The sequence below is a fragment of the Callionymus lyra genome, chromosome 3 (genome assembly GCF_982586985.1).
Source record: "Callionymus lyra chromosome 3, fCalLyr1.hap1.1, whole genome shotgun sequence".
Classification (NCBI taxonomy): domain Eukaryota; kingdom Metazoa; phylum Chordata; class Actinopteri; order Syngnathiformes; family Callionymidae; genus Callionymus; species Callionymus lyra.
In genome coordinates, this window is record NC_141820.1 from 2,303,605 (window position 1) to 2,314,987 (window position 11,383).

An 11,383-nucleotide genomic window follows, 5' to 3' on the forward strand; every position below is an offset into this window, starting at 1 on the left:
GACGTGGACGCCCAAGAAGCAGCTGAGCAGATGTCCTCTGCTGCCACACCCAGTGAAAAAACCACTGAGGCTGTCACACCACGGGTGGAATGTGCCCTCAGTCCGCTAGGAGCAGATCCACCCGCTGCTTGGTAGGCCCTGATAATGGCCGATCTCACCCAATGAGAAACCTCTGGGAGGAGATCGCCTCACCCCGCATCTACTGCGGCAGATGAATAGACATTTGCTTATCTGGAAACAAACACACATGGTTGAGTCTGTCCTTCATCCGTGTGGACAGACTCCGTTATTACAGTCTCGGCATGACCCGGACGAAGGGGTTTAACACCTCCTTCGAACTGTGTTCTGAGAGGAAAATCTCGCCGTCTATGAACGGCGGAGCATGTTAGCTTAGCATTAGCGGCGAAAGTTTCTAATGACGCCTGTGAATACGTCACACTCACAGGTGGAAACACATGCACACTAACATCTCTCTCAGGTGAACCCGTCGAGTGCTGCAGGAGGGCCATGTGGCCTGCAAGAGATACTTACCTGGATCGCTCTCGCATACCTCATGGTCGACTCCATGCAGCGAGCCAGTCGTCCTCCTCGTCGGCGTCTGTTCATGATCGATGGACGACTCTGCTCGACTCATCAGGGCCCAGAAACCTTTTCCATTCGCCATCATTCCATTCCACTGTCAGGAGCTTTCTCGCTGAGTTGTAAGGGAGGAAGTGCGGCGGGTGTTTCCCGCCTTTATAGGAAGTGGACTGCCCCCTGCTGGGTGGCGAGTTCATTAAGCTTTCTCAGAGACAAAACCAATAGCGAAGCCGTTAGAGCAGGGGTAGGGAACCTGGTCCAGAAAGAGCCGCAGTGGGTGCAGGTTTTCGTTCCAACCATTCAAGACGACACATTTTATCCAATCAGGTGTCTTAGGAGTGTAATCAGTTGATTGTCAGTCTGGTGTTGCTTGTTCAGCTGAAACCTCATTGGTTAAACTGTACATGCTTGATCGGTTGGAAAAAAAACCTGCACCCACTGCGGCTCTTTCTGGACCAGGTTCCCTACCCCTGCGTTAGAGGGTGGAGCACCAATATGAAGTAGAATCTAAAATATCAATACAATGTTGGTAGTAATAATTGCTAAATTGACTAATGATATTAAAAGACTTGATTGTGTGATTGTACATTTTTACATGATCGTCTGCGTGTCTCATGATTGGCTGAAAGTTTGATCCAGTAGCTCTGTGCTCTGTTGGTTTAGCCTGGAAACTATATTATACCAACATTTATAGATTGAATTCAAAAGACTATAAATAAACTAAATGAAGATAATTTATTTTGTAAATATTGGAATAAAAAAAATCAAACCTTGGTGCAAAAAATAATTCACATTTTTTTTTGTATTCAATTATTTAAACAGACAAATTAAACTTACAATATGTGAATTATTGAATATTATTATTCGGAAAAAAAGGATTCATGCTTTAAACCCCCCAAAATAAAGAATTCTCTGTTGATAATAACAAAAAATAAATAAACTCTTATTTATTTGACGTGTTCAGACAATTAAAAATAATGACAGTATTTTAGTCTAAGAATCGCAATTAACTCTTCAAACTTGTTTTAAAATTAATTTAAAATTGAAACAATAAAGACTAAAGTTCATAATTACTTTGTTAAGCTGTTCATGTGATAAATATTGATCATTATAATGTTTTAATTCTCATTATTAATGTCTTCAACTTTTATTTTGAGTCAATAAATATCAAATGTTTGTTGTTTTATCAAAAGGACACAAGATGGCGTCATAACACAGTAGCGCGCAAATTAGGGCTCACTCTTTTACCGTAATGTTGGTAATACATTTGTTGCGGGTTTTTAATTCCTCAATAAGATTTGCTCTAGAGTCACATTGATATCGTGTTATATTTAAATATATATTTTACTTCACATAAAAATGTATCGATCGTGTACGTTTCAGTCCATGACGCAATAAAAAGAACACGACACGTTCGCCTGCACGTCTACTTCAAGCGTTACCGTCCTTCGAACTCTCGCGTGAGTTCCCAAACCTCGCGGCTCCTGGATCAAGGGACTCGACATGTCACGAGAAGAGACTCTTCATCCTCCTGCAGGTACACACGTGACTGAACTGTCTGTTCGTGCGACAACCGTCACCTTCTGACGCACTTTGTGTCGCAAAAGTAACATTGTTGGTCCGCGAAGTGTTTGTGTTGTTGTTGTTGTTGTTGTTCGAATGTTTGACGTCACTTTTACGACTTTAACTTTCGTACTTAACTCTGCTTTCCATCCATGACGTCAAGGACAACTTCCGGGTCGAGTTTTCATCTGTTGGAAAAATATCTTTGATGTCATTAATAGTACTTTAGTGTCATCACAGTATTAGATAAGTATTTTAGTGTCCTCACAGTATTATTTAAGTACTTCAGTGTCACCACAGTATTATAGAAGTATTTCAGTGTCATCACAGTATTATAGAAATACTTCAGTGTCACCACAGTATTATAGAAGTACTTTAGTTTCATCACAGTATTATAGAAGTACTTTAGTGTCATCACAGTAATATAGAAATACTTCAGTATCATCACAGTATTATAGAAGTACTTCAGTGTCATCACAGTATTATATAAGTACTTCATAAGTACTTCAGTGTCATCACAGTATTAAAGAAGTACTTCAGTGTCATCACAGTATTATAGAAGTATTTCAGTGTCATCATAGTATTATAGATGTATTTCAGTGTCATCATAGTATTATAGATGTATTTTAGTGTCACCACAGTATTATAGAAGTATTTCAGTGTCATCACAGTATTATAGAAGTACTTCAGTGTCACCACGGTATTATAGAAGTACTTGAGTGTCATCACAGTATTATATAAGTACTTCATAAGTACTTCAGTGTCACCACGGTATTATAGAAGTACTTCAGTGTCATCACAGTATTATATAAGTACTTCATAAGTACTTCAGTGTCATCACAGTATTAAAGAAGTACTTCAGTGTCATCACAGTATTATGGAAGTACTTCAGTGTCATCACAGTATTATAGAAGTATTTCAGTGTCATCATAGTATTATAGATGTATTTCAGTGTCATCATAGTATTATAGATGTATTTTAGTGTCACCACAGTATTATAGAAGTATTTCAGTGTCATCACAGTATTATAGAAGTACTTCAGTGTCACCACGGTATTATAGAAGTACTTGAGTGTCACCACGGTATTATAGAAGTACTTCAGTGTCATCACAGTATTATATAAGTACTTCATAAGTACTTCAGTGTCATCACAGTATTAAAGAAGTACTTCAGTGTCATCACAGTATTATGGAAGTACTTCAGTGTCATCACAGTATTATAGAAGTATTTCAGTGTCATCATAGTATTATATATGTATTTTAGTGTCACCACAGTATTATAGAAGTATTTCAGTGTCATCACAGTATTATAGAAGTACTTCAGTGTCACCACGGTATTATAGAAGTACTTGAGTGTCACCACGGTATTATAGAAGTACTTCAGTGTCATCACAGTATTACAGAAGTACTTCAGTGTCATCATAGTATTATAGAAGTATTTCAGTGTCACCATAGTATTATAGAAGTACTTCAGTGTATCTCATTAATCCCAGTTAAACTCTCTCTTAAATCAATGTTTAATTCTTGTAACTCGTCACATTGTCAAGTGTGTATATATGTGTATATATATATATATATATATATATATAGTATATCCTCTCTCTCTCCTCTAGACGTGAGGCTGCTCTAGTTCACCTGCGTCATCTTCACCTGCGTCGGCCTCACCTGCGTGGGCCTCACCTGAGGACCACATGACCACCCCGCCCATGGCCTTCGGGGGTCCGCCTCCGCCGCCGCAGCAGGTCCAGGCGGCGCGTGACGTGAACACGGCCACGCTGTGTCGCATCGGCCAGGAGGCGGTCCAGGACATTGTGCTGAGGACCATGGAGATCTTCCAGCTGCTGAGGAACATGCAGGTGAGTCCACGTTTCCATGGAGACCCACGTTTCCATGGAGACCGACGTCTTTCGGCGTCTCCGGGTGAAACGGATTCAACACTGACCGTTACAGACGAGGTTCTCAATCAACCTCTGTATGTTTGTGGACTGTGGGAGGAAACCGGAGTGTCCGGAGTAAACCCACGAAACACAAACACAGAAAGGTCACAAGTCGACCTGGAAGTGAACCTGCAACCAAGGCCGCACTCATCCACTCAAGTAACTCACACAAAAACTATAATAATTAAAATAATGACACAGTCGTTAAAAATGTTTTATTCATTTAAAATAAATCAAGATTTGTATTTACAGATAATAAATGTGATTGTATTTAAAAAAAACATGATAAATACTGTTAACGTGAAAGTTTCCCTCAGACTTTATATCTTTATTATCAATATTTTATATAGTTTCTATCAGACTTTATGGATCGATCAGTGACGTCATAGATTTGTAGTTCAGCTCACACCTGAGTGAACCTGAAAATACAAATAAACACAACAAGTACACAAAATCGAAAAAAAAAGAAAAAGTCTGTGCGTTTGGAAGTTTACAAGAACTATACAAGTATTACAGTGTCACCATAGTATTATAGAAGTAAGAAACATCATCTGTAACAAACATCATCTGTAACAAACATCATCTGTAACAAACGTCATCTGTAACAAACATCATCTGTAACAAACATCATCTGTAACAAACATCATCTGTAACAAACATCATCAGTTACAAACATCATCTGTAACAAACATCATCAGTAACAAACATCATCTGTAACAAACATCATCTGTAACAAACATCATCTGTAACAAACGTCATCTGTAACAAACATCATCTGTAACAAACATCATCTGTAACAAACATCATCTGTAACAAACATCATCTGTAACAAACATCATCTGTAACAAACATCATCTGTAACAAACATCATCTGTAACAAACATCATCTGTAACAAACATCATCTGTAACAAACATCATCTGTAACAAACATCATCTGTAACAAACGTCATCTGTAACAAACATCATCTGTAACAAACATCATCTGTAACAAACATCATCTGTAACAAACATCATCTGTAACAAACATCATCTGTAACAAACATCATCTGTAACAAACATCATCTGTAACAAACATCATCTGTAACAAACATCATCTGTAACAAACATCATCTGTAACAAACGTCATCTGTAACAAACGTCATCTGTAACAAACGTCATCTGTAACAAACGTCATCTGTAACAAACGTCATCTGTAACAAACGTCATCTGTAACAAACGTCATCTGTAACAAACATCATCTGTAACAAACATCATCTGTAACAAACATCATCTGTAACAAACATCATCTGTAACAAACATCATCTGTAACAAACATCATCTGTAACAAACATCATCTGTAACAAACATCATCTGTAACAAACATCATCTGTAACAAACATCATCTGTAACAAACATCATCTGTAACAAACATCATCTGTAACAAACGTCATCTGTAACAAACGTCATCTGTAACAAACGTCATCTGTAACAAACGTCATCTGTAACAAACGTCATCTGTAACAAACGTCATCTGTAACAAACATCATCTGTAACAAACATCATCTGTAACAAACATCATCAGTAACAAACGTCATCTGTAACAAACGTCATCAGTAACAAACGTCATCTGTAACAAACATCATCTGTAACAAACGTCATCTGTAACAAACGTCATCTGTAACAAACATCATCTGTAACAAACATCATCTGTAACAAACATCATCTGTAACAAACATCATCTGTAACAAACATCATCTGTAACAAACATCATCTGTAACAAACATCATCTGTAACAAACATCATCTGTAACAAACATCATCTGTAACAAACATCATCTGTAACAAACATCATCTGTAACAAACGTCATCTGTAACAAACGTCATCTGTAACAAACGTCATCTGTAACAAACGTCATCTGTAACAAACATCATCTGTAACAAACATCATCTGTAACAAACATCATCTGTAACAAACATCATCTGTAACAAACGTCATCTGTAACAAACGTCATCTGTAACAAACATCATCTGTAACAAACATCATCTGTAACAAACATCATCTGTAACAAACATCATCTGTAACAAACATCATCTGTAACAAACATCATCAGTAACAAACATCATCTGTAACAAACATCATCTGTAACAAACGTCATCTGTAACAAACGTCATCTGTAACAAACATCATATGTAACAAACATCATCTGTAACAAACATCATCTGTAACAAACATCATCTGTAACAAACATCATCTGTAACAAACATCATCTGTAACAAACATCATCTGTAACAAACATCATCTGTAACAAACATCATCAGTAACAAACATCATCTGTAACAAACATCATCTGTAACAAACATCATCTGTAACAAACATCATCTGTAACAAACATCATCTGTAACAAACATCATCTGTAACAAACATCATCTGTAACAAACATCATCTGTAACAAACATCATCTGTAACAAACATCATCTGTAACAAACATCATCTGTAACAAACATCATCTGTAACAAACATCATCTGTAACAAACATCATCTGTAACAAACATCATCTGTAACAAACATCATCTGTAACAAACATCATCTGTAACAAACATCATCTGTAACAAACATCATCAGTAACAAACATCATCTGTAACAAACATCATCTGTAACAAACATCATCTGTAACAAACATCATCTGTAACAAACATCATCTGTAACAAACATCATCTGTAACAAACATCATCTGTAACAAACATCATCTGTAACAAACATCATCTGTAACAAACATCATCTGTAACAAACATCATCTGTAACAAACATCATCTGTAACAAACATCATCAGTAACAAACATCATCAGTAACAAACATCATCTGTAACAAACATCATCTGTAACAAACATCATCTGTAACAAACGTCATCTGTAACAAACATCATCAGTAACAAACATCATCTGTAACAAACATCATCTGTAACAAACATCATCTGTAACAAACATCATCTGTAACAAACATCATCAGTAACAAACATCATCTGTAACAAACGTCATCTGTAACAAACGTCATCTGTAACAAACGTCATCAGTAACAAACGTCATCTGTAACAAACGTCATCTGTAACAAACATCATCTGTAACAAACATCATCTGTAACAAACATCATCTGTAACAAACATCATCTGTAACAAACATCATATGTAACAAACATCATCTGTAACAAACGTCATCTGTAACAAACGTCATCTGTAACAAACGTCATCTGTAACAAACATCATCTGTAACAAACATCATATGTAACAAACATCATCTGTAACAAACGTCATCTGTAACAAACATCATATGTAACAAACATCATCTGTAACAAACGTCATCTGTAACAAACGTCATCTGTAACAAACATCATCTGTAACAAACATCATCTGTAACAAACGTCATCTGTAACAAACGTCATCTGTAACAAACGTCATCTGTAACAAACGTCATCTGTAACAAACGTCATCTGTAACAAACATCATCTGTAACAAACATCATCTGTAACAAACGTCATCTGTAACAAACGTCATCAGTAACAAACGTCATCTGTAACAAACGTCATCTGTAACAAACATCATCTGTAACAAACATCATCTGTAACAAACGTCATCTGTAACAAACATCATATGTAACAAACATCATCTGTAACAAACGTCATCTGTAACAAACGTCATCTGTAACAAACATCATCTGTAACAAACATCATCAGTAACAAACATCATCTGTAACAAACGTCATCTGTAACAAACATCATCTGTAACAAACATCATATGTAACAAACATCATCTGTAACAAACATCATCTGTAACAAACATCATATGTAACAAACATCATCTGTAACAAACGTCATCTGTAACAAACGTCATCTGTAACAAACGTCATCTGTAACAAACATCATCTGTAACAAACATCATATGTAACAAACATCATCTGTAACAAACGTCATCTGTAACAAACATCATCTGTAACAAACATCATCTGTAACAAACATCATCTGTAACAAACGTCATCTGTAACAAACGTCATCTGTAACAAACGTCATCTGTAACAAACGTCATCTGTAACAAACATCATCTGTAACAAACATCATCTGTAACAAACATCATCTGTAACAAACATCATCTGTAACAAACATCATCTGTAACAAACATCATCAGTAACAAACATCATCTGTAACAAACATCATCAGTAACAAACATCATCTGTAACAAACATCATCAGTAACAAACATCATCTGTAACAAACGTCATCTGTAACAAACATCATCTGTAACAAACATCATCTGTAACAAACATCATCTGTAACAAACGTCATCTGTAACAAACATCATCTGTAACAAACATCATCTGTAACAAACGTCATCTGTAACAAACATCATCTGTAACAAACGTCATCTGTAACAAACATCATCTGTAACAAACATCATCTGTAACAAACATCATCTGTAACAAACGTCATCTGTAACAAACGTCATCTGTAACAAACGTCATCTGTAACAAACGTCATCTGTAACAAACGTCATCTGTAACAAACATCATCTGTAACAAACATCATCTGTAACAAACATCATCTGTAACAAACATCATCTGTAACAAACATCATCTGTAACAAACATCATCTGTAACAAACATCATCTGTAACAAACATCATCTGTAACAAACATCATCTGTAACAAACATCATCTGTAACAAACATCATCTGTAACAAACGTCATCTGTAACAAACATCATCTGTAACAAACGTCATCAGTAACAAACATCATCTGTAACAAACGTCATCAGTAACAAACATCATCTGTAACAAACATCATCTGTAACAAACATCATCTGTAACAAACATCATCTGTAACAAACATCATCTGTAACAAACGTCATCTGTAACAAACATCATATGTAACAAACATCATCTGTAACAAACGTCATCTGTAACAAACGTCATCTCTAACAAACATCATCTGTAACAAACATCATCTGTAACAAACATCATCTGTAACAAACATCATCTGTAACAAACGTCATCTGTAACAAACATCATCTGTAACAAACATCATCTGTAACAAACATCATCTGTAACAAACATCATCTGTAACAAACATCATCTGTAACAAACATCATCTGTAACAAACATCATCTGTAACAAACATCATCTGTAACAAACATCATCTGTAACAAACGTCATCTGTAACAAACATCATCTGTAACAAACATCATATGTAACAAACATCATCTGTAACAAACATCATCTGTAACAAACATCATATGTAACAAACATCATCTGTAACAAACGTCATCTGTAACAAACGTCATCTGTAACAAACGTCATCTGTAACAAACATCATCTGTAACAAACATCATATGTAACAAACATCATCTGTAACAAACGTCATCTGTAACAAACATCATCTGTAACAAACATCATCTGTAACAAACATCATCTGTAACAAACGTCATCTGTAACAAACGTCATCTGTAACAAACGTCATCTGTAACAAACGTCATCTGTAACAAACATCATCAGTAACAAACATCATCAGTAACAAACATCATCTGTAACAAACATCATCTGTAACAAACGTCATCTGTAACAAACGTCATCTGTAACAAACGTCATCTGTAACAAACGTCATCTGTAACAAACGTCATCTGTAACAAACATCATCTGTAACAAACATCATCTGTAACAAACATCATCTGTAACAAACATCATCTGTAACAAACATCATCTGTAACAAACATCATCTGTAACAAACATCATCTGTAACAAACATCATCTGTAACAAACATCATCTGTAACAAACATCATCTGTAACAAACATCATCTGTAACAAACGTCATCTGTAACAAACATCATCTGTAACAAACGTCATCAGTAACAAACATCATCTGTAACAAACGTCATCAGTAACAAACATCATCTGTAACAAACATCATCTGTAACAAACATCATCTGTAACAAACATCATCTGTAACAAACATCATCTGTAACAAACATCATCTGTAACAAACATCATCTGTAACAAACATCATCTGTAACAAACATCATCTGTAACAAACGTCATCAGTAACAAACATCATCTGTAACAAACATCATCTGTAACAAACATCATCTGTAACAAACATCATCTGTAACAAACATCATCTGTAACAAACGTCATCAGTAACAAACATCATCTGTAACAAACATCATCTGTAACAAACGTCATCAGTAACAAACATCATCTGTAACAAACATCATCTGTAACAAACATCATCTGTAACAAACGTCATCAGTAACAAACATCATCTGTAACAAACATCATCTGTAACAAACATCATCTGTAACAAACGTCATCAGTAACAAACATCATCTGTAACAAACATCATCTGTAACAAACATCATCTGTAACAAACATCATCTGTAACAAACATCATCTGTAACAAACATCATCTGTAACAAACATCATCTGTAACAAACATCATCTGTAACAAACGTCATCAGTAACAAACATCATCTGTAACAAACGTCATCTGTAACAAACATCATCTGTAACAAACATCATCTGTAACAAACATCATCTGTAACAAACATCATCTGTAACAAACATCATCAGTAACAAACATCATCAGTAACAAACATCATCTGTAACAAACGTCATCTGTAACAAACGTCATCTGTAACAAACATCATCTGTAACAAACATCATATGTAACAAACGTCATCAGTAACAAACATCATCTGTAACAAACATCATCTGTAACAAACATCATCTGTAACAAACATCATCTGTAACAAACATCATCTGTAACAAACATCATCTGTAACAAACATCATCTGTAACAAACGTCATCTGTAACAAACATCATCTGTAACAAACATCATCTGTAACAAACGTCATCTGTAACAAACATCATCTGTAACAAACATCATCTGTAACAAACGTCATCTGTAACAAACATCATCTGTAACAAACGTCATCTGTAACAAACGTCATCTGTAACAAACGTCATCTGTAACAAACATCATCTGTAACAAACATCATCTGTAACAAACGTCATCTGTAACAAACATCATCTGTAACAAACATCATCTGTAACAAACATCATCTGTAACAAACATCATCTGTAACAAACATCATCTGTAACAAACATCATCTGTAACAAACATCATCTGTAACAAACATCATCAGTAACAAACATCATCTGTAACAAACGTCATCTGTAACAAACATCATCTGTAACAAACGTCATCTGTAACAAACGTCATCTGTAACAAACGTCATCTGTAACAAACATCATCTGTAACAAACATCATCTGTAACAAACGTCATCT

The 11,383-nt window shown here is 35.4% G+C and overlaps 1 protein-coding gene across 1 annotated transcript in view; it reads left to right on the plus strand.

Moving 5' to 3' along the window:
- Window positions 1-2,053: 2,053 nt before the first annotated feature.
- The window catches only part of med30 (mediator complex subunit 30), a 43,435-nt gene continuing 34,105 nt past the window's right edge, over window positions 2,054-11,383 (plus strand). The window contains exons 1-2 of the mRNA XM_087786163.1: window positions 2,054-2,116; window positions 3,755-3,997. Of these exons, the coding sequence (XP_087642289.1) occupies window positions 3,833-3,997 (165 nt within the window). The 5' untranslated portion in view covers window positions 2,054-2,116; window positions 3,755-3,832. The remainder of the gene's footprint in view (window positions 2,117-3,754; window positions 3,998-11,383) is intronic.